We start from the raw sequence: 24,814 nt of genomic DNA on the forward strand, positions 1-24,814 counted from the left end.
CATCGACCCGGGGCACAGGGTACGCATCAAATTTAGAAACCGCATTCAGTTTCCTAAAGTCATTGCAAAACCGTATAGAGCCATCCGGCTTAGGTATCAACACGATTGGACTGGACCAGGCGCTGTGCGACTCTTCAATGACTCCTAAGTCCAACATTGCCTTCACCTCCCGGGAGACGGCTTCACGGCGTGCTTCCGGAATCCGGTATGGCTTCACATGAACTGTGACACCAGGCTCTGTGACAAGCTCATGTTTCACTAGCCTAGTCTGGCCAGGTTTTTCCGAGAAAAACTGTTGGTTCTGTAACAAAAACTGCTTAACCTCAGATTTTTGTCGTTCAGAGAGAGTCTCGGCAATCTGCACCTCCGGTACGGTCGGTGAGCAAACCGGACGGGGCAGATCCGCTGTTAGGGCAGTGCGGTCTTTCCAGGGTTATATCAGATTCACATGATAAATCTGTTCTGGTTTTCTCTTACCAGGCTGGTGCACTTTATAGTTCACTTCACCAACTCGTTCCACGACCTCAAAGGGGCCCAGCCATTTCGCCAGAAATTTACTATCCACCGTAGGGATTAGGATCAACACCCTATCCCCAGGTGCAAACGTACGGACCTTGGCGCCTCTATCATAACTTAGCCTCTGGGCTCCCTGGGCCTGTAACATATGTTCCCTAACAATGGGCATGACAGCAGCAATACGGTCCTGCATTTGCATTACATGGTCTATCACCGTTTTAAAGGGAGTGACTTGACCTTCCCAGGTTTCTTTTGCAACATCCAACAGTCCACGGGGACGACGGGCGTATAATAGCTCGAAAGGTGAGAATCCTGTGGAAGACTGGGGAACTTCCCTAATGGCAAACAGCAAATAGGGTAACAAGTAATCCCAGTTCTTCCAATCTTTGTCTATCGCCTTCCGGAGCATCTGTTTTAAGGTTTTATTGAACCGCTCAACCAACCCATCTGTTTGAGGGTGATAGACAGATGTACGCAACGGATCTATTTGTAAGAGTCTGCAGAGCTCCTTCATTACCCTCGACATAAAGGGAGTCCCCTGGTCGGTGAGTATCTGTTTTGGAATTCCTACCCGACTAAACACTTGCACCAATTCTTTGGCGATCGTTTTGGTAGCAGTGTTACGCAAAGGGATGGCTTCCGGGTAGCGAGTGGCATAGTCCACGATGACGAGGATATGTTGGTGCCCACGTGCGGACCGGGGAAGGGGCCCAACCAAATCCATCCCAATTCTCTCAAAAGGGACCCCAATGATAGGGAGGGGTACCAAAGGGCTACAGAACCGAGGTTTAGGTGCCGAGATTTGGCACTCTGGACAGGACTCACAATAGTTACGCACATCATTGTGTATTCCAGGCCACACAAAACAATGCGATATCCTTTCTGTGGTTTTTTGTACCCCCAGATGTCCCCCCATTATATGTCCGTGGGCCAGGTCCAGTACCTTCCGCCGATAAGGTTTGGGTACCACTAACTGCTGCACAGTGTCTTACCCTTTTTTTCTACCTGGTAGAGTAAATCATTTTCAAGAACCATGTACGGGTACGCTAGCCTAGTGTCAGGTTCTACGGGTACGCTATCTATCATTTTTACATTTTTCCTAGCCTGAGTCAGGGTCGGATCTTTCATTTGTTCGCTGTGGAAGTCATCCAACTGGACTCCCAAATCGGGCAGGCAGGGTGCTGGATGGCTGTCTGCCTCCGCCCCTCGCTGAGTTTCCTCAGTTTCCTCCGTTTCCCCCGCCATAACGGAGAAGGGGTACTGAGGGTTAGGATCAATAACCTCCCCAGCAACATCTTCCTGTGGGGTCTCATCTAGGAACTCGGGACCTCCAGATGGCATGGGGGAAGGTTCACAGCTACGTTGAAGGAGCAACTGGTTCTCCCATAACTGCCAGAAATGGGGGAAATCCCTGCCCAGGATTATATCATGTAACAATGCGGGAACGAGTCTCACTTTGTGTTGCACAGACCCATAGGGAGTGGAAATCGGTATGACCGCTGTTAGGTATGAGCAGGTGTCACCATGCACACACGTTACAGAAAATTTGTCAGACGAACCAGATGGAAGTGCCACCAGACTAGCTTTCACCAGAGTCACCACACTTCCAGAGTCTAGTAATGCCACAACATTTTTCCCACCAACCGATAATTCACACAGGTGTTTCGCTGTATCATTTTGACCCGCATTCACACTCACTAGCCGGGTCACCAAAGACATGCGTTTTTTAGAGTCTGTAACTTCGCACTGCATGGGTTCGGTGGTAACAGGACAGTTCGCAGAAACATGGCCCTTCTCATGGCAACGAAAACACCTAACAGGCCCCCTACTGAGACCACCGTCCCATACTCTCGGTCTCGGAGTGCGAACAGTCCCGGGTTCCTCCCCCACAGTTTTTGGCGATTTTCCTTCACCCGTAGTCGCTGGAACAGTCTTACCGGTTCCACGAGGAGAAGGCACAGACCAGGTGCTAGCGGTTTCGTCGGGAAGTCCTTCTGCCACGGAATAACGCTCGACCAACTCCACAAGTTGATCCGCTGTCGTGGGATTTCCTTGGCTTACCCACCTTTTCAGCGCTGGAGGTAGCACTCTCAGATACTTGTCCAGGACAACCCGCTGGATTATTTCTGGGGTTGTCAGTACCTCGGGTTGCAGCCATTTCTTTGTCAAGTAAATCAGGTCGAACATCTGAGACCGCGGCGGTTTATCTGGCTGGTATGTCCACTGATGTACCCTCTGTGCACGGACAGCCGTTGTCACACCTAGCCGGGCCAGGATCTCAACTTTCAGCTTCTCAAAGTCCTGAGCGACTTCCGGGTCTAAGTCATGGTAAGCTTTTTGGGCCTCGCCGGAGAGAAACGGAGCAATCAAATCGGCCCATCGTGCCTTCGGCCACTTCTCCCTCAACGCCGTCCGCTCAAACGTTGTCAGGTATGCCTCGATGTCATCTTCTGCAGTCAGCTTTTGCCAGTATCGACTCACATGGATCCTTCTGGACTCTGCTTCCGGGTCCACCTCAGGCATGCTCACCAGGCGCTGCGCCACCTGTTGGAGAAGGTGGCGGTCTGCAGCCGTCATGTCCATTAACTCCTTCAGCTGTGCGGCCATCAAGCAATTAGCTTCATGCTGTGCGGCAGTGGCCTGCTGCTGTACGGCAGTGGACTGTACTAGGGCTTTCACCACGTCTTCCATACTGTCGCCTGTGCCACGCGATGCCCGCGTTCTCCACCACAATGTAACAAAACACTCCGGGATCGCCTTTGCTGGGGTCAAAGGTCACGTGGTTTGTGCATTGAACTCTGAGGCGACAGCAGGTTTCCAAGTTGACTGACCTCAGGTCAGGTTTATTAAAGTGAAAGCAAATACAGAAAACAAAACATAGAAATAAATCCTAGCCTGTCCGGCGCTAACTAAACAAATACATTGCTATCTAACAACTGGGGGGGCTTCTCCCTCCCAGCTAACATTACACAGATCATGAGCACAGCTCTCACTCACGTTTGTCTCACACAGACAGGCAATCTGTGTGCCCCAGGCTGACGCTGAAAACCCCCAGCTGGTCATCCTTTATTCCTACACTTATTAACCCCTGAGTGTCCTGAAAATACTGAGCGGCCTAATTCACATAGGACAAGTACCTGGGCGAGATATACCTGCCCCCGACTACCAGACCGACATGACTCTTACACTGGATAGATTCATGATTGTATATTTGGATGATATTTTGGTCTTTTCGGATGATTGGGAGTCTCATGTGAAGCAGGTCAGAATGGTGTTCCAGGTTCTTCGTGCGAATTCCTTGTTTGTGAAGGGGTCTAAGTGTCTCTTCGGAGTTCAGAAGGTTTCATTTTTGGGCTTCATTTTTTCCCCTTCTACTATCGAGATGGATCCTGTTAAAGTTCAGGCCATTTATGATTGGACTCAGCCTACATCTGTGGAGAGCCTTCAGAAATTCCTGGGCTTTGCTAATTTATACCGTCGCTTCATCACTAATTTCTCTAGTGTGGTTAAACCGTTGACTGATTTGACCAAGAAAGGTGCGGATGTGGTGAATTGGTACTCTGCGGCCGTTGAGGCTTTTCAGGAGTTAAAACGTCGTTTCTCTTCAGCCCCTGTGTTGTCAGCCAGATGTTTCGCTCCCTTTTCAGGTCGAGGTGGATGCTTCTGAGATTGGAGCAGGGGCTGTTCTGTTATGGACCTGGTGGTTAGGTGCACCAGGAATGACCTGATAGTTAAACACGGAATCGGGACGAGCTCTGGGGAAATGGGAACTCTGCTGACCGCAAACCCTACTCCTATCAACACAACTAGAAATAGCCGTGGAGCGTGCCTGACTCTGCCTAGATGCCTCTTCACAGCCTAAGAGCTAACTACCCCTAAAGAAAGGAAACAAAGCCTCACTGGCCTCAGAGAAATTTCCCCAAAGGTAAAAGCAGCCCCCCACAAGTATTGACTGTGAGTTAAGAGAAAATCACAAACACAGGATGAAATAGGTTTTAGCAAAGGGAGGCGAGTCTAACTAAACAGATAGAGGATAGAAAAGGGATCTTTGCGGTCAACACAACAAACTACAAAAACCATGCAGTGTGCAAAAAATACCCCCGCACCGACTCACAGTGCGGTGGTGCCACTCTGCACCCCCAGAGCTTCCAGCTAGCCAGGCAGTTTCATGATAGCAAGCTGGACTAGAACTTAGCAAGAAAAACCATAAGTAACAAATGAACAAGCAGGAACTTAGCTTCTGCTGGAGTAGACAGGTCCTCAGAAAGATCCAGGAGAGATCTGAACCAGTACTAGAACATTGACAGCTGGCATGGAGTAAGGATCTGAGTGGAGTTAAATAGAGAATCCTAGCCTAGCCCTAAACGGGGGCAGCTGGGGAAGGAATCTCAGAACCAGCAGCTCCACTCACAGCCACCAGAGGGAGTCCAAGGACAGAACTCACCGAAGTACCATTCATGACCACAGGAGGGAGTTCGAGAACGGAATTCACAACAGTACCCCCCCCTTGAGGAGGGGTCACCGAACCCTCACCAGAGCCCCCAGGCCGATCAGGACGAGCCAAATGAAAGGCACGAACTAAATCGGCAGCATGGACATCAGAGGCAACAACCCAGGAATTATCCTCCTGACCATAGCCCTTCCATTTGACCAAGTACTGAAGTTTTCGTCTCGAAATACGAGAATACAAAATCTTCTCCACCACATACTCCAACTCCCCCTCGACCAACACCGGAGCAGGAGGATCAACGGAGGGAACCATAGGCGCCACATATCTCTGCAGCAACGACCTATGGAACACATTATGGATGGCAAAAGAAGCAGGAAGGGCCAAACGAAATGATACAGGATTAAGAATTTCAGAAATCTTATAAGGACCAATGAAACGAGGCTTAAACGTAGGAGAAGAAACCTTCATAGGAACATAACGAGATGATAACCAAACCAAATCCCCAACACGAAGTCGGGGACCAACACGGCGACGGCGGTTAGCGAAACGTTGAGCCTTCTCTTGGGACAAGGTCAAATTGTCCACCACATGAGTCCAAATTTGTTGCAACCTGTCCACCACAGAATCCACACGAGGACAGTCCGAAGGCTCAACCTGCCCTGAAGAAAAATGAGGATGAAAACCAGAATTACAAAAAAAAGGCGAAACCAAAGTAGCCGAACTGGCCTGATTATTAAGGGCGAACTCAGCCAATGGCAAGAAGGTCACCCAATCATCCTGATCCGCAGAAACAAAGCATCTCAGATAAGTTTCCAAAGTCTGATTGGTTCGTTCGGTTTGGCCATTTGTCTGAGGATGGAAAGCCGAAGAAAAAGACAAATCAATGCCCATCTTAGCACAAAAGGACCGCCAAAACCTTGAAACAAACTGGGAACCTCTGTCAGACACGATGTTCTCCGGAATGCCATGCAAACGAACCACATGTTGGAAAAATAATGGAACCAAATCAGAGGAAGAAGGCAATTTAGGCAAGGGTACCAAATGGACCATTTTAGAGAAGCGATCACAAACCACCCAGATGACCGACATCCTTTGAGAAACATGAAGATCTGAAATAAAATCCATGGAAACATGCGTCCAGGGTCTTTTCGGGACCGGCAAGGGCAAAAGTAACCCACTGGCACGAGAACAGCAGGGCTTAGCCCGAGCACAAGACTGCACAAAAGAACGCACATCCCGCGACAAGGAAGGCCACCAAAAGGACCTAGCCACCAAATCTCTGGTACCAAAAATCCCAGGATGACCAGCCAACACCGAACAATGAACCTCAGAGATAACTCTATTAGTCCATCTATCAGGGACAAACAGTTTCTCCACTGGACAACGGTCAGGTCTATCAGCCTGGAACTCCTGCAGCACCCGCCGCAAATCAGGGGAGATGGCAGACAGAACTACCCCCTCTCTGAGAATACCAGCTGGCCCAGGAACCCCAGGAGAATCAGGCACAAAACTTCTTGAAAGGGCATCAGCCTTCACATTCTTAAAACCCGGAAGGTACGAAACCACAAAATTGAAACGGGAGAAAAACAGCGACCAACGAGCCTGTCTAGGATTCAACCGCTTGGCAGACTCGAGATAAGTCAGATTCTTGTGATCTGTCAAGACCACCACGCGATGCTTGGCTCCTTCAAGCCAATGTCGCCACTCCTCGAATGCCCACTTCATAGCCAACAACTCCTGATTGCCAACATCATAATTACGCTCAGCAGGCGAAAACTTTCTCGAAAAGAAAGCGCATGGCTTCATTACAGAGCAATCAGAACTTCTGAGACAAAACAGCCCCTGCTCCAATTTCAGAAGCATCAACCTCGACCTGAAAAGGGAGCGAAACATCTGGCTGACACAACACAGGAGCCGAAGAGAAACGACGTTTCAACTCCTGAAAAGCCTCAACGGCCGCAGAGGACCAATTCACCACATCAGCACCCTTCTTGGTCAAATCAGTCAACGGTTTAACAACACTAGAAAAATTAGCGATGAAGCGACGGTAAAAATTGGCAAAGCCCAGAAATTTCTGAAGGCTCTTCACAGATGTAGGCCGAGTCCAATCATAAATAGCTTGGACTTTAAAAGGATCCATCTCGATAGTAGAAGGGGAAAAAATGAAGCCCAAAAAGGAAACCTTCTGAACTCCAAAGAGACACTTAGATCCCTTCACAAACAAGGAATTAGCATGAAGGACCTGGAACACCATTCTGACCTGCTTCACATGGGACTCCCAATCATCCGAAAAGACCAAAATATCATCCAAATATACGATCATGAATCTATCCAGATACTTTCGGAAGATGTCATGCATAAAGGACTAAAACACAGAGGGAGCTTTAGAAAGGCCGAATGGCATCACCAGGTACTCAAAATGGCCCTCGGGCGTATTAAATGCTGTTTTTCATTCATCGCCCTGTTTAATACGCACGAGATTATACGCCCCTCGAAGGTCTATCTTGGTGAACCAACTAGCCCCCTTAATCCGAGCAAATAAATCAGACAGTAGAGGCAAAGGGTACTGAAATTTGATCGTGATTTTATTAAGAAGGCGTTAATCTATACAAGGTCTCAGAGAACCATCCTTCTTGGCCACAAAAAAGAACCCTGCTCCCAATGGTGACGACGACGGGTGAATATGCCCTTTCTCCAAGGATTCCTTTATATAACTCCGCATAGCGGCGTGTTCTGGCACAGACAAATTGAAAAGTCGTCCCTTAGGGAACTTGCTACTAGGAATCAAATTAATAGCACAATCACAATCCCTATGAGGAGGTAGGGTACTAGACTTGGGCTCATCAAATACATCCCGGTAATCCGACAAAAACTCAGGGACTTCAGAAGGAGTGGAGGAAGAAATTGACAACAATGAAACATCCCCATGTACCCCTTGACATCCCCAACTGGACACCGACATTGATTTCCAATCCAATACTGGATTATGGACCTGCAGCCATGGCAAACCCAACACGACCACATCATGCAGATTATGCAACACCAAAAAGCGAATATCCTCCTGATGCGCAGGAGCCATGCACATGGTCAACTGGGTCCAGTACTGAGGCTTATTCTTGGCCAAAGGCGTAGCATCAATTCCCCTCAAAGGAATGGGATGCTGCAAGGGCTCCAAGAAAAAACCACAGTGCCTGGCAAACTCTAAGTCCATCAAATTCAGGGCAGCACCTGAATCCACAAATGCCATAACAGAATAGGATGACAAAGAGCAAATCAGAGTAACGGACAAAAGAAATTTAGGCTGTACAGTACCAATGGTGACAGACCTAGCGAACCGCTCAGTGCACTTAGGACAATCAGAGATAGCATGAGTGGAGTCACCACAGTAAAAACACAGCCCATTCTGACGTCTATGTTCTTGCCGTTCAGCTCTGGTCAAAGTCCTATCACATTGCATAGGCTCAGGCCTCTGCTCAGAGGATACCGCCAAATGGTGCACAGTTTTGCGCTCACGTAAGCGCTGATCGATCTGTATGGCCAAGGACATTGATTCATTCAGACCAGCAGGCGTGGGGAACCCCACCATAACATCCTTAAGGGCTTCAGAAAGACCCTTTCTGAAAATTGCTGCGAGGGCACACTCATTCCACTGAGTAAGCACAGACCACTTTCTGAACTTCTGGCAATATACCTCCGCTTCATCCTGACCCTGACACAAAGCCAGCAAAATTTTCTCTGCCTGATCCACAGAATTCGGTTCATCATAAAGCAATCCCAGCGCCAGAAAAAACACATCTACATTAGGCAATGCAGGATCTCCTGGCGCCAGGGCGAATGCCCAGTCTTGAGGGTCGCCACGCAACAAAGAAATAATGATTCTCACTTGCTGAATAGGGTCACCAGAAGAGCGGGGTTTCAGAGCAAGAAACAGTTTACAATTGTTTTTGAAATTCAGAAATTTAGATCTATCCCCAGAAAACAAATCAGGAATTGGAATTCTAGGCTCCAACATAGGATTCTGAACTACATAATCTTGAATGTCTTGTACCCTTGCAGCGAGTTGATCTACACTAGAGGACAGACCTTGAATGTCCATATCCACACCTGAGTTTTGAACCACCCAGAGTTTAAGGGGAAAAGAAAGGCAAAACACACTGTAGAGAAAAAAAAAAAGGTCTCAGAACTTCTCTTTTCCCTCTATTGAGATGCATTAACACTTTGTGGGCCAGCTGTACTGTTATGGACCTGGTGGTTAGGTGCACCAGGAATGACCTGATAGTTAAACACGGAATCGGGACGAGCTCTGGGGAAATGGGAACTCTGCTGACCGCAAACCCTACTCCTATCAACACAACTAGAAATAGCCGTGGAGCGTGCCTGACTCTGCCTAGACGCCTCTTCACAGCCTAAGAGCTAACTACCCCTAAAGAAAGGAAACAAGTATTGACTGTGAGTTAAGAGAAAATCACAAACACAGGATGAAATAGGTTTTAGCAAAGGGAGGCCAGTCTAACTAAACAGATAGAGGATAGAAAAGGGATCTTTGCGGTCAACACAACAAACTACAAAAACCACGCAGAGGGTGCAAAAAATACCCCCGCACCGACTCACGGTGCGGTGGTGCCACTCTGCACCCCCAGAGCTTCCAGCTAGCCAGGCAGTTTCATGATAGCAAGCTGGACTAGAACTTAGCAAGAAAAACCATAAGTAACAAATGAACAAGCAGGAACTTAGCTTCTGCTGGAGTAGACAGGTCCTCAGAAAGATCCAGGAGAGATCTGAACCAGTACTAGAACATTGACAGCTGGCATGGAGTAACGATCTGAGTGGAGTTAAATAGAGAATCCTAGCCTAGCCCTAAACGAGGGCAGCTGGGGAAGGAATCTCAGAACCAGCAGCTCCACTCACAGCCACCAGAGGGAGTCCAAGGACAGAACTCACCGAAGTACCATTCATGACCACAGGAGGGAGTTCGAGAACGGAATTCACAACACTGTTCTATCTCAAAGAAGTTCTGATGGCTCTGCGATGAAGCCATGTGCTTTCTTTTCTAGGAAATTTTCGCCTGCTGAGCTTAGTTATGATGTTGGCAATCGGGAGTTGTTGGCTATGAAGTGGGCATTTGAGGAGTGGCGACATTGGCTTGAAGGAGCCAAGCATCGCGTGGTGGTCTTGACGGATCACAAGAATTTGACTTATCTCGAGTCTGCCAAGCGGTTGAATCCTAGACAGGCTCGATGGTCGCTGTTTTTCTCCCGTTTCGATTTTGTGGTTTCATACCTTCCGGGTTCTAAGAATGTGAAAGCTGATGCCCTTTCAAGGAGTTTTGTGCCTGATTCTCAGGGAGTTCCTGAGCTGGCTGGTATTCTCAAAGAAGGGGTAATTTTGTCTGCCATCTCCCCTGATTTACGGCGGGTTCAACAGGAATTTCAGGCTAATAGACCTGACCGTTGTCCAGCAGAGAAACTGTTTGTCCCTGATAGATGGACTAGTAGAGTTATCTCTGAGGTTCATTGTTCGGTGTTGGCTGGTCATCCTGGAATCTTTGGTACCAGGGATTTGGTGGCTAGGTCCTTTTGGTGGCCGTCCTTGTCACGGGATGTGCGTTCCTTTGTGCAGTCCTGTGGGACTTGTGCTCGGGCTAAGCCCTGCTGTTCTTGTGCCAGTGGGTTGCTTTTGCCCTTGCCAGTCCCGAAAAGGCCCTGGACGCATGTTTCCATGGATTTTATTTCAGATCTTCCTGTCTCTCAAAGGATGTCGGTCATCTGGGTGGTTTGTGATCGCTTCTCTAAGATGGTCCATTTGGTACCCTTGCCTAAATTGCCTTCCTCCTCTGATTTGGTTCCATTATTTTTCCAGCATGTGGTTCGTTTGCACGGCATTCCGGAGAACTTCGTGTCGGACAGAGGTTCCCAGTTTGTTTCAAGGTTTTGGCGGTCCTTTTGTGCTAAGATGGGCATTGATTTGTCTTTTTCTTCGGCTTTCCATCCTCAGACAAATCGCCAAACCGAACGAACCAATCAGACTTTGGAGACCTATCTGAGATGCTTTGTTTCTGCGGATCAGGGTGATTGGGTGACCTTCTTGCCTTTGGCTGAGTTCGCCCTTAATAATCGGGCCAGTTCGGCTACTTTGGTTTCGCCTTTTTTCTGTAATTCTGGTTTCCATCCTCGTTTTTCTTCAGGGCAGGTTGAGCCTTCGGACTGTCCTGGTGTGGATTCTGGGGTGGACAGGTTGCAGCAGATTTGGAATCACCTAGTGGACAATTTGACATTGTCCCAGGAGAAAGCTCAACGTTTCGCTAACCGCCGTCGCCGTGTTGGTCCCCGATTTGGTTTGGATGTCATCTCGTTATGTTCCTATGAAGGTTTCTTCTCCTAAGTTTAAGCCTCGTTTCATTGGTCCCTATAAGATTTCTGAAATTCTCAATCCTGTGTCATTTCGTTTGGCCCTTCCAGCTTCTTTTGCCATCCATAATGTGTTCCATAGGTCGTTGTTGCGGAGATATGTGGCGCCTATGGTTCCCTCCGTTGACCCTCCTGCTCCGGTGTTGGTCGAGGGGGAGTTGGAGTATGTGGTGGAGAAGATCTTAGATTCTCGTATTTCGAGACGGAAACTTCAGTACCTGGTCAAATGGAAGGGCTATGGTCAGGAAGATAATTCCTGGGTTGTTGCCTCTGATGTCCATGCTGCCGATTTAGTTCGTGCCTTTCATTTGGCTCGTCCTGATCGGCCTGGGGCCTCTGGTGAGGGTTCGGTGACCCCTCTTCAAGGGGGGGTACTGTTGTGAATTCCGTTCTCGAACTCCCTCCTGTGGTCATGAATGGTACTTCGGCGAGTTCTGTCCGTGGACTCCCTCTGGTGGCTGTGAGTGGAGCTGCTGGTTCTGAGATTCCTTCCCCAGCTGCCCTCGTTTAGGGCTAGGCTGGATTCTCTATTTAACTCCACTCAGATCGTTACTCCATGCCAGCTGTCAATGTCTTAGTACTGGTTCAGATCTCTCCTGGATCTTTCTGATGACCTGTCTACTCCAGCAGAAGCTAAGTCCCTGCTAGTTATTTTGTTATTCATTGTTTTCTTGTCCAGCTTGCTATCATGATATTGCTTTGCTAGCTGGAAGCTCTGGGATGCAGAGTGGCACCTCCGTACTGTGAGTCGGTGCGGGGGTCTTTTTGCACACTCTGCGTGGTATTTTGTAGTTTTTTGTGCTGACCGCAAAGATACCTTTTCTATTTTCTGTCTGTTTAGTAAGTCTGGCCTCCTTTGCTAAAACCTGTTTCATTCCTGTGTTTGTGACTTCCATCTTAACTCACAGTCAATATTTGTGGGGGGCTGCCTTTTCCTTTGGGGAATTTCTCTGAGGCAAGGTCAGGCTTAATTTCCTATCTTTAGGGGTAGTTAGCTCTTAGGCTGTGAAGAGGCGTCTAGGCAGAGTTAGGTACGCTCCACGGCTATTTCTAGTGTGTGTGATAGGATTAGAGTTTGCGGTCCGCAGAGCTCCCACTTCTGTTGTGAATTAGACTTTTTGGCTCCCTCTTGTGGTCACTAGTGATATGACTCTGGGATTGTCTTTTTTCAGTTTGGCACTCACCTGGGCCGTTAGTCTAGGGGTGTTGCTATATTAACTTCCTGGATCCTTAGTCCAGTGCCTGGCATCGTTGTAATCAGATCCTTCTGTTTGCTCCTGTCTGCTAGTCCTGGTTCGTGCAATATTAAGATAAGTCCTGCTTCTTTGTTTTTTGGGTTATTTGCTTTGCTCCTATTTTTGTCCAGCTTGTACTAAATGTGATTTCTGACCTTGCTGGAAGCTCTAGGGGGCTGGTGTTCTCCCCCCGGCCGTTAGACGGTTCGGGGGTTCTTGAATATCCAGCGTGGATATTTTAATAGGGTTTTTGCTGACCATATAAGTCATCTTACTATATTCTGCTATTAGCTAGTGGGCCTCTCTTTGCTAAATACCTAGCTCATTCTTATGTTTGTCTTTTCCTCTTACCTCACCGTTATTATTTGTTGGGGGCTTGTATCCAACTTTTGGGGTCTTTTCTCTGGAGGCAAGAAAGGTCTTTCTTTTCCCTTCTAGGGTTAGTTAGTTCTCCGGCTGGCGCGAGACGTCTAGAACCAACGTAGGCACGTTCCCCGGCTACTGTTAATTGTGGTGCTAGGATTAGATATATGGTCAGCCTAGTTACCACTGCCCTATGAGCTGGTTTTTGTGTTTGCTGACTTGGTATTAAATTCTGAGACCCTCTGCCATTGGGGTCATAACAGTATGCCAGGCCAACATTGAATGTTTAATGCATTGCAGAAGTGGGATAATAAGAAAGGAAATTCTGAGTTTTTTTTTTTTTTTCCTCTCTTCCTCCCCTTTACCTCTGAGTGGCTTGAGCTTGCTGCAGACATGAATGTCCAGACCTTGATTACAAGTGTAGACCAGCTTGCTGCTCGTGTGCAAGGCATACAAGATTTTGTTACCAGGAGTCCTATGTCTGAACCTAAAATACCTATTCCTGAACTGTTTTCTGGAGACCGATTTAAGTTTAGGAATTTCTGGAATAATTGTAAATTGTTTCTATCTCTGAGACCCCGTTCATCTGGAGACCCAGCTCAGCAAGTTAAAATTGTTATCTCTTTTTTAAGGGGCGACCCTCAGGATTGGGCTTTCTCGCTAGCGCCAGGAGATCCGGCATTGGCAAATATCGATGCGTTTTTTCTGGCGCTCGGACTGCTTTACGAGGAACCCAATCTTGAGGTTCAGGAAGAAAAAGCCTTGCTGGCTATTTCTCAGGGCCAGGATGAAGCTGAAGTGTATTGCCAAAAATTTCGGAAATGGTCCGTGCTTACTCAGTGGAATGAGTGTGCTCTGGCCGCAAATTTCAGAAATGGCCTTTCTGAAGCCATTAAGAATGTGATGGTGGGTTTCCCCATTCCTACAAGTCTGAATGATTCCATGGTGCTGGCTATTCAAATTGACCGGCGTTTGCGGGAGCGCAAAACCGCTAATCCTCTGGTGGTGTTGTCTGAACAAGCACCTGATTTGATGCAATGTGATAGAATTCAGACCAGAAATGAGCGGAAAAATCATAGACGTCAGAATGGGTTGTGTTTTTACTGTGGTGATTCTACACATGTTATATCAGCATGCTCTAAACGCCTAACAAGGGTTGTTAGTCCTGTCGCCATTGGTAATTTGCAACCTAAATTTATTTTGTCTGTGACTTTAATTTGCTCATTGTCCTCTTACCCTGTTATGGCGTTTGTGGATTCAGGTGCTGCCCTGAGTCTTATGGATCTGTCATTCGCCAAGCGCTGTGGTTTTGTTCTTGAGCCGTTGGTAAATCCTATCCCTCTGAGGGGTATTGATGCTACGCCATTGGCGGAAAATAAACCGCAGTTTTGGACACAGGTTACCATGTGCATGACTCCTGAGCATCGGGAGGTGATTCGTTTTCTTGTTCTACATAAAATGCATGATTTTGTCGTTTTGGGTTTGCCATGGTTACAAACTCATAATCCAGTCTTGGATTGGAAGGCAATGTTTCTGTTAAGTTGGGGCTGTCAGGGTATTCATGGTGATTCCCCGCCGGTGTCTATTGCTTCCTCTACTCCTTCGGAAGTTCCTGAGTATTTGTCTGATTATCAGGATGTGTTCAGCGAGTCCAGGTCCAGTGCTTTGCCTCCTCATAGGGACTGTGACTGTGCCATAGATTTGATTCCAGGTAGCAAATTTCCTAAGGGAAGACTATTTAATCTGTCTGTACCTGAGCATACCGCAATGCGTTCGTATATCAAGGAATCTCTGGAGAAGGGGCATATCCGTCCATCCTCTTCCCCTCTTGGTGCGGGATTCTTTTTTGTGGCCAAGAAGGACGGATCTTTGAGACCTTGTATTGACTATCGGCTTTTGAATAAAATCACTGTGAAATTTCAGTATCCTTTGCCTCTGTTGTCGGACCTGTTTGCCCGAATTAAAGGTGCCAAGTGGTTCACCAAGATAGATCTTCGTGGTGCGTGCAACCTTGTGCGCATTAAGCGAGGAGATGAATGGAAAACCGCGTTTAATACGCCCGAAGGTCATTTTGAGTACTTGGTGATGCCTTTTGGGCTCTCTAATGCTCCTTCAGTGTTTCAGTCCTTTATGCACGATATTTTCCGGAAGTATCTGGATAAATTTATGATCGTTTATCTGGATGATATTCTGGTTTTTTTTGATGACTGGGACTCGCATGTAGAGCAGGTCAGGATGGTGTTTCAGGTTTTGCGTGAGAATGCTTTGTTTGTTAAGGGCTCAAAGTGTCTCTTTGGAGTACAGAAGGTTCCCTTTTTGGGGTTTATTTTTTCCTCTTCTGCGGTGGAGATGGACCCAGTCAAGGTCCGAGCTATTCATGATTGGACTCAGCCCACGTCAGTTAAGAGTCTTCAGAAGTTCTTGGGTTTTGCTAACTTCTACCGCCGTTTTATTGCTAATTTTTCTAGCATTGTTAAACCTTTGACGGATATGACCAAGAAAGGTTCTGATGTTGCTAACTGGGCTCCTGCAGCCGTGGAGGCTTTCCAGGAGTTGAAGCGCCGGTTTACTTCGGCGCCAGTTTTGTGCCAGCCTGATGTCTCACTTCCCTTTCAGGTTGAAGTGGATGCTTCTGAGATTGGGGCAGGGGCCGTTTTGTCGCAGAGAGGCCCTGGTTGCTCTGCTATGAGACCTTGTGCCTTTTTCTCTAGGAAGTTTTCGCCTGCTGAGCGGAATTATGATGTTGGCAATTGGGAGTTGTTGGCCATGAAGTGGGCATTTGAGGAGTGGCGTCATTGGCTCGAGGGTGCTAAGCATCGTGTGGTGGTCTTGACTGATCACAAAAATTTGATGTATCTCGAGTCTGCTAAACGCCTGAATCCTAGACAGGCCCGCTGGTCATTGTTTTTCTCCCGTTTTGATTTTGTGGTCTCTTATTTACCAGGTTCAAAGAATGTGAAGGCTGATGCTCTTTCAAGGAGCTTTGTGCCTGACTCTCCGGGAGTCGCAGAACCAGTTGGTATTCTTAAAGAGGGAGTTATCTTGTCAGCCATTTCTCCGGATTTGCGACGTGTGTTGCAGAGATTTCAGGCTGGTAGACCTGACTCTTGTCCACCTGACAGACTGTTTGTTCCTGATAAGTGGACCAGCAGAGTCATTTCCGAGGTTCATTCCTCGGTGTTGGCAGGGCATCCGGGAATTTTTGGCACCAGAGATCTGGTGGCTAGGTCCTTTTGGTGGCCTTCCTTGTCACGGGATGTGCGGTCGTTTGTGCAGTCCTGTGGGACTTGTGCTCGAGCTAAGCCTTGCTGTTCTCGTGCCAGCGGGTTGCTCTTGCCCTTGCCTGTCCCGAAGAGGCCTTGGACACACATTTCCATGGATTTCATTTCGGATCTCCCGGTGTCTCAGGGCATGTCTGTCATCTGGGTGGTATGTGATCGCTTTTCTAAGATGGTCCATTTGGTGCCTTTGCCTAAGCTGCCTTCCTCTTCCGATCTGGTTCCTGTGTTCTTTCAGAATGTGGTTCGTTTGCACGGCATTCCTGAGAATATTGTGTCTGACAGAGGATCCCAGTTTGTTTCCAGGTTCTGGCGATCCTTTTGTGCTAGGATGGGCATTGATCTGTCGTTTTCGTCTGCCTTTCATCCTCAGACTAATGGACAAATGGAGCGAACTAATCAGACTCTGGAGGCTTATTTGAGGTGTTTTGTTTCTGCGGATCAGGATGATTGGGTGACCTTCTTGCCGTTGGCTGAATTTGCCCTTAATAATCGGGCTAGTTCCGCTACATTGGTTTCGCCATTTTTCTGCAACTCTGGTTTCCATCCTCGTTTTTCCTCGGGACATGTGGAGCCTTCTGACTGTCCTGGGGTAGATTCTGTGGTGGATAGGTTGCAGCAGATCTGGAATCATGTGGTGGAAAACTTAAAGTTGTCACAGGAGAAGGCTCAGCGTTTTGCCAACCGCCGCCGCGGTGTGGGTCCCCGACTTCGTGTTGGGGATTTGGTATGGCTGTCTTCTCGATTTGTTCCTATGAAGGTCTCCTCTCCTAAATTTAAGCCTCGCTTCATCGGTCCTTACAAGATATTGGAAATCCTTAATCCTGTGTCCTTTCGCTTGGATCTTCCGGTGTCGTTTGCCATCCACAACGTGTTCCATAGGTCTTTGTTGCGGCGGTACGTTGTGCCTGTGGTTCCTTCTGTTGAGCCTCCTGCTCCGGTGTTGGTTGAGGGCGAGTTGGAGTACGTGGTGGAGAAGATCTTGGATTCTCGTCTCTCCAGGCGGAGGCTTCAGTATCTGGTCAAGTGGAAGGGCTATGGTCAGGAGGATAATTCCTGGGTGGTTGCCTCTGATGTGCATGCGGCCGATTTAGTTCGTGCCTTTCACGCTGCTCATCCTGATCGCCCTGGTGGTCTTGGTGAGGGTTCGGTGACCCCTCCTTAAGGGGGGGGTACTGTTGTGAATTAGACTTTTTGGCTCCCTCTTGTGGTCACTAGTGATATGACTCTGGGATTGTCTTTTTTCAGTTTGGCACTCACCTGGGCCGTTAGTCTAGGGGTGTTGCTATATTAACTTCCTGGATCCTTAGTCCAGTGCCTGGCATCGTTGTAATCAGATCCTTCTGTTTGCTCCTGTCTGCTGGTCCTGGTTCGTGCAATATTAAGCTAAGTCCTGCTTCTTTGTTTTTTGGGTTATTTGCTTTGCTCCTATTTTTGTCCAGCTTGTACTAAATGTGATTTCTGACCTTGCTGGAAGCTCTAGGGGGCTGGTGTTCTCCCCCCGGTCGTTAGACGGTTCGGGGGTTCTTGAATATCCAGCGTGGATATTTTAATAGGGTTTTTGCTGACCATATAAGTCATCTTACTATATTCTGCTATTAGCTAGTGGGCCTCTCTTTGCTAAATACCTAGCTCATTCTTATGTTTGTCTTTTCCTCTTACCTCACCGTTATTATTTGTTGGGGGCTTGTATCCAACTTTTGGGGTCTTTTCTCTGGAGGCAAGAAAGGTCTTTCTTTTCCCTTCTAGGGTTAGTTAGTTCTCCGGCTGGCGCGAGACGTCTAGAACCAACGTAGGCACGTTCCCCGGCTACTGTTAATTGTGGTGCTAGGATTAGATATATGGTCAGCCTAGTTACCACTGCCCTATGAGCTGGTTTTTGTGTTTGCTGACTTGGTATTAAATTCTGAGACCCTCTGCCATTGGGGTCATAACACACTTCCCAGAGCTTGTCCTGTTCTACAGTTTAACCATCAGGTCATTCCGGGTTCTCCTAACCACCAGGTCCATAACAGGTTTGTGTCCTATCCTATATGGGGGACAGAGAAGATCTGTGAGGACCTTATCAGAAGCCATAGGCAGTAAGGGACTACAACACCACCACGCTAGAGGAAGGCTTTTAACTCCATGTGGTAAGGGGAACTCTGGATTCGCTTCAAAGCCGGACAGACCCTGTGTGCCCTGTGATCTGGTGCCCTGAACTGTTGCTGCCTCAAGTCTTCAGTAAACCAGGTAAAGAGACTGCAAACCTGTGTTCTCGTTCTTTACTGAACCATTCACCATTTCCATCTACACCCCGGGAGCCTTGGGGATATACTTCACCTGTGGGAAGATATACCATCTACTGTAGCTGCCATAACATCACCCCAGAGGACCCCTTAAAGCAGCATCTGTCTCCACTGACTGAATACCACAGGTGGCATCACAAACATAAACTTTATTCAATCTCCCTTTTAGATGGGCGCCCAGGGCCAACGTTCGGATTGCCACCGTGACATCCCCGTGTGAACACCGGACCTGGTACCGGGTACCCCACGACCGTGGCGGGTGACTCATACCCATCATACGTATCCTCCATCCCATAGTCCCGTGCCCATATACCCATCATACATCCTCTATCCCATAGTCCCGAGCTGGGTGGCGCTGAGCAGGGAGCTCCTGGAGATGTGCTGTTATGTAACCTGGCAGTGCGGCTCTGTGTGCGGCCGCTGATAATGCGATTTTCTACGCCGGTAACAATAGAGCGCGGCAGTAATAGAGGAGGGGGATTCATTTCTGTCATGTGCTCTCTGCTCCTTTCTGGGGGGCAGACAATGGCTGGAGCTTATGTTCCCAGGGATGCGAGATTTCTCCCACCCGGTCAGTGTCTGCTGAGGTGTTGTGGAGCGGGAAAACTGCTGCTCATAGCAACCAATCACAGCTCAGCTTCTTTTATACAGCTCTGGTGAAATGAAAGATGCCTAGCGATTGGCTGCTATGTGGAATGGGTGTGGCTTGACACACACACACACACACACACACACACACACACACACACACACATACATACACTTAGCTTTATATATAGATATTTTTTCTTTATGTTGGAGGGCCCAATTCCAGCTGTTGCTGTCGGACCTGTGATTTCTATCTCCTCCTCTGTGTACAGGATAATAGAGTATAATAAAGTAGTTATGGACGTGATGTAACTAACATTGTGCAGTGACTCTGCTTTCCATATAGTGATGGATATTTCTTGTTGGTGAAACTATGATGGTTTTCACTTTAACCCTTTGTTAAACCCCTCTCATCAGTGCGACCATACAACATACAAGCCTCTGATGGCTCCGGTGATGCCCTGTACTACTGTAGTGCCGTGTATCATCACTGCTGTCAGTGTAATACTAACGTCCCCATACACATGAGATAATAGTTGGCTGAATGGTCATTTGGCAGACGGCCATCTCTCCCGACTCCCCCATACACACAAATATTCCAGCTTTCCTGGGGTCTGTATGAGAGAGTCGCCTCCAGACTCCTCTAGCGGAGGATTATCTACAGGAAGAACAAGCGGATTATCCTCTGAAATTCAGGATGTCCGATCCTTCTCTGCCCTGACATCATCTGTCGGGAGGCCCCAAATACATTATATAGTCGCCCAAACCCCCGAAATCAGTGATTTCATGGAACTTTAGTCTAATGTGTATGGGGGCGGTAAAAGGTAACTGATTGGACGCTGCCTCTGGCCTAATAGACCTTCATACATTGCAGCCCAGACACCATTATTAGGCATGTAAGTACCGTAATAACTAGGCCGCCCCATACTATCCAGTACTTGGGGGCGGGAGGCATTCAGCCAAACTCTGTCACACCTTCTTAGATGCCATGTTTGCTTTTCACAGCAGCAAGTGGATAAACTGCCAGGGTTTTTGTTGAAGCCTCATCTGTGACGTCCCTGCGGTGCACATCTATGTTCTGGGGCACAAAAAGATTAATTTCTTTTTAATAAATGTTTAATATGATAAAAATTATAAAATGTGTCTTCTGCTTTTTCCATGTTTTTTTTTCTTTTTAAAAGAATTGTTGGAGCCAATTTTCTTTAGAAACATTTCAATATCTGTTTTTTTTTTCTGGTGTTTTTCCTGTAATATAGGAAAGCCTAAGGCCAGAAATAAACCCCATAAATCTCTGTACATGGAGACTTTGGGATCAGATCATTTCTGTCCGCGTTGATTGTGGAAACAAAAATGCTTTTCTAAAAGCCTCAAACTTCTGTGTGTGAATCAGAGCTGAGATCTAACGTGATAGAAGATTACAGTGCGGGGAAGATGGGAAACCTTCATATAGACGGCCAGTGGTGATGGAGTCAGTGACCGACTCTGGCCAAATATGTCTCTAGAGCCGTAGTAGAAGATTAGAAGATGAAGATGTCGTCCTCACCATGAAGTAGTTATTTCTCATGTCACGTGTAATGAATATCTCCTGCAGTATTGCTGATGCCCAGGGCCGTATTTCCCACTAGGCACTCGAGGGCACGTGACAAGGGCGGGGACGATGCGGGGGGGCGGCACCTGAGCAAGTGAGCAAAGTTTTGTTTTTTTTTTTCAACTCCCGACCGCCCCAACCCCCGCCTGCCCCCCTCCCGGGCCCCGAATGAGCCATGCATAGGGGGGAATTATGAGCCATGCATACGCGGAGGGATATGAGCCATGCATATGCGGGGGGATATGAGCCATGCATACAGGGGGGGAATTATGAGCCATGCATACAGGAGGGGGGGATATGAGCCATGCATACAGGAGGAGGGGAGAATATGAGCCATGCATATGGGATGGGAGGAAGATGAGCCATGCATACAAGATGGGAGGGGGGCATTATACACTATTGAGCATCATGTGTGGTCATTATACAGACTGGAGCACTGTGTGGCCATTATACAGTATTGAGCATCATGTGGGGCCATTATACAGTATTGAACATCATGTGGGGCCATTATACAGTATTGAACATCATATGTGACCATTATACAGTATTGAACATCACGTGGGGTCATTATACAGTATGGAGCATCATGTGTGGCCATTATACAGTATGGAGCATCATGTGTGGCCATTATAAAGTATGGAGCATCATGTGTGGCTATTATACAGTATTGAGCATCTTGTGTGGCCATTATACAGTATGGAGCATCATGTGTGGCCATTATAAAGTATGGAGCATCATTGTGGCCATTATACAGTATGGAGCATCATGTGTGGCCGTTATACAGTATTGAACATCATGTGGGGCCATTATACAGCATGGATCACTGTGTGGCCATATTTTTTTTGGTTATAATTATTGTATATGAAACAGTGTGATCAGCAGTGCTAAATGGGTGTGGTTGGGACGTGGATATGGGTGTGACTAGTTGTGAAATGGGTGTGGTCAGAGGCGTGGCCTAAAATTTGCCGCAGCGCACTACGTGCACCGCAACCTTTATACCTCTTTCCCTTCTTCAAGAGTTGGGAGGTATGGTACCGCATTTGCCAGATCACAGCAAGTGCCACAAATCCCATAGGGAATGAATGAGGCCGAATGCAGTGTTGCCGTAAGTGATCCGTTACGCTGCAGATGCGGAAAAACTGCCCGATCTGCTGCAAAAGGCTATTTTCACAACAGCGATTCTTGCCAAAGTCACTGCCGATAGTGTCATACTCACCGATGGGGGAGGCAGCGCTAAAAGTGCCTAGGGCAGCAGAAACTCTAAATACGGCCCTGCTAATGCCGATTCCAGGGTCGGTAAATGAGACGAGAATTAGCGTTATGGAAGATGAGTCTGAGAAACGTATTCAGCTGCCGACTCCGAGGGAGAAACTGCTTGTTGTCTGTGGCCTAAATATATAGGATTTATTAGTAGATGTAAAGAAGGAAACTAAATACTGTAAAATAATAAATCTCCTCATATGTTTCCCTTATTATCTCTAGTAATTGTATTATTACACAGGATTCTTATGATGTTACATCGGCTCATCTTCTCATTCAGGTCTCTACAGTATCGGATCTTCTCAGTGAAGATCTTCTACAAAAGAAACATTTCCTGATTTACCCATCAAAGATGGATATGGACAGAGACAAGATGGCGGAGAGGATATTACACCTCACCCTAGAGATCCTCTTCCGGCTTACTGGAGAGGTGAGAGATTCTGATGACGTCACATTACATCATTCTTATCTATGTGAATAACAGATGGACAGAACTGGAGAGGTGAGGACTCTGGAAATGTCTGTAGTGAGATTTATTAACGTGTCTCTCCATTACCAGGATTACACAGTGGTGAAGAAGACCTCTAGTGATCACTGTCAGGACCCTGTGTCTGAGGGATGGGGAAGACCCCTGAGCCCAATAACGGGGCCTCCACCTCACCTCCTGATCCATGAGGACATCAATGACCAGAGGATCCTAGAACTCATCTACAAGATGATTGAGCTGCTGACTGGAGAGGTGACACTGCTGGGAATGCTGGAACATTATACAGTAACACTATGAAGGGATCGGGGGGATGACGGTATCATTGTATGTGTCAGGTTCCTATAAGGTGTCAGGATGTCGCTGTCTATTTCTCCATGGAGGAGTGGGAGTATTTAGAAGGACACAGAGATCTGTACAAGAACGTCATAATGGAGGTTCCCCAGCCCCTCACATCTCCAGGTAATAGACAGGACTAAATACACACGGCCTATAATTATCTGTATATAAAGAATGAATTCACTCCCTGTATGTGTTTCCTCCAGATCTATCCAGAAAGAGGACAGCACCAGAAAAATGTCACTGTCCTCTTCTTCCACAGGACTGTAACCAAGAAGATCCCAATGCTCCTCAGGATGATCAGGTAGATGGAGAGAAGGTGTCAGGAGATCTCCCCTATGATGTGTAGACGCCGGTGAAGGTCTTGTGCTCAGTCTTGTTTTATCCACCAGTATTATATGTTTTATACTTGTGTAATGAGAACGGTGGAGATGGCAGGATTAGAGCTGATCATAGATGGGACTTCTCCATCTGTCGGTGACTTTTATAATATTTGTTTCAGGGTGAAGATCTGACCCATATTAATACTACAGAGACATATGTGAGGAGGGATGAGTGGTGTAAAGAGAAGATTACCACATATAGCTACCCAGGTGAGTAGTAACCACTAAATGCAGAGAGGTCACAGATTCTTCTCAGTCACCGGCTGTGGCTGCTTTATCGGTGGTGTAGTCCGGCCGTATTACCATGATCACCATTTTGCCTCTAGACCACAACATTCTCCTCCACCCAAAACTGTTCAAATAACTTTGGGCATTGAAAGCCCTTTTCTATAGAACTTATAACCTGGTAGATCCACCTACCCCCTGGGTTTAGGAGACGCTGTTACCTGCCCAGATCTGTGAACTATAAAACCAAGTGACAGCGTACATAGAATGTGCTGACAAGATGGAAAATCACTTGAAGAAAAATATGATGATGGGCCTGTAAGAGAAAGTGGAGGGTAATGATTAGAGATGAGCCACCTCCCTAGTGTTCGGGTTCGGTTCGTCGAACAGGGAGATGTTCGCCGAACTGTTCGATGAACACCGTCGAGTCCCATTGAAACCAATGGCAGGCAAACACAAACACATGGAAAACACACAGAAAACACCTTAAAAGGTGTCCAAAAGCTGACAAACTGCTCAGAAGACACAACAACCACATGGAAAAGTCACAACTACATATAGTCATGCGAAAAGAAAAGAGGTGGAGGAGTAAAAGGAGGAGGAGACACAGATATAGGCATGTCTAAAATCTTCTAAAATCAAGAAAGGCTGGAGTAAAAATCTAAACTCACTCTACCAACACCCAGACGTCTTGACAAAAAAAATAAATATCTTTAGGTAGAATGGCGGCGGGTCCATTCAGAACACTTTCCTTAGAAGACGTAGTGGTACCCCAGTTGGGAGTTGTGCCAAAAAATGAACCCAATACATTCAGACTAATCCACCATTTGTCATATCAAAGGGGCAGGTCAGTAAACGACAACATCGACGCGGAGCCAAGTACAGTACTATGTACTGTACCTCCTTTGACGAGGCAATCAGGCAGGTCAAGAAGTTGGTAAGGGGCACCCTAATGGCCAAAACAGACATTGAGGGGGCGTTCCGGTTACTACCTGTGCCTCCGAATAGTGTCCTCCCATTGGGCTGCTTCTGTGAAGGAGCATACTACATAGATCACTGTTTGCCCATGGGGTGCTCCATATCCTGCTCACTATTTGAGGCGTTTAGTTGCTTCCTCCAATGTGTCGTCATGGACGTTTGTAAGGCGGCACATATTATCCATTACCTCGACGACTTCTTATGCCTGGGCCCAAAAGATTTGCCACAGTGTGAAAACACGCGGTAGTGCACCTGTGAGAAGGAGAGAGCTGGAGGGAGAGTGGACACCCCAGAGCCGAGGGGTTAGATTGAGAAAGAAAGAAGGCGGTGTAGCTTGCTTCATGGGTGGGGTACTCTGCTGAGTTGCAGAAATTGCTACTAGGCCCAAAAGGATTTCCTGGACCAGATGCCGTTACAAAATAGTAGTTAGGT

At 47.4% G+C, this 24,814-nt stretch overlaps 1 protein-coding gene across 1 annotated transcript in view; it reads left to right on the forward strand.

The window, feature by feature from the left end:
- The window catches only part of LOC143768273 (uncharacterized), a 127,865-nt gene that overhangs the window by 62,251 nt on the left and 40,800 nt on the right, over positions 1-24,814 (forward strand). Inside the window, exons 6-10 of the mRNA XM_077256966.1 lie at positions 22,254-22,403; positions 22,533-22,712; positions 22,796-22,919; positions 23,003-23,100; positions 23,299-23,389. Coding sequence (XP_077113081.1) covers positions 22,254-22,403; positions 22,533-22,712; positions 22,796-22,919; positions 23,003-23,100; positions 23,299-23,389 — 643 coding nt within the window. The remainder of the gene's footprint in view (positions 1-22,253; positions 22,404-22,532; positions 22,713-22,795; positions 22,920-23,002; positions 23,101-23,298; positions 23,390-24,814) is intronic.

Source organism: Ranitomeya variabilis, chromosome 4, assembly GCF_051348905.1.
Source record: "Ranitomeya variabilis isolate aRanVar5 chromosome 4, aRanVar5.hap1, whole genome shotgun sequence".
NCBI lineage: Eukaryota > Metazoa > Chordata > Amphibia > Anura > Dendrobatidae > Ranitomeya > Ranitomeya variabilis.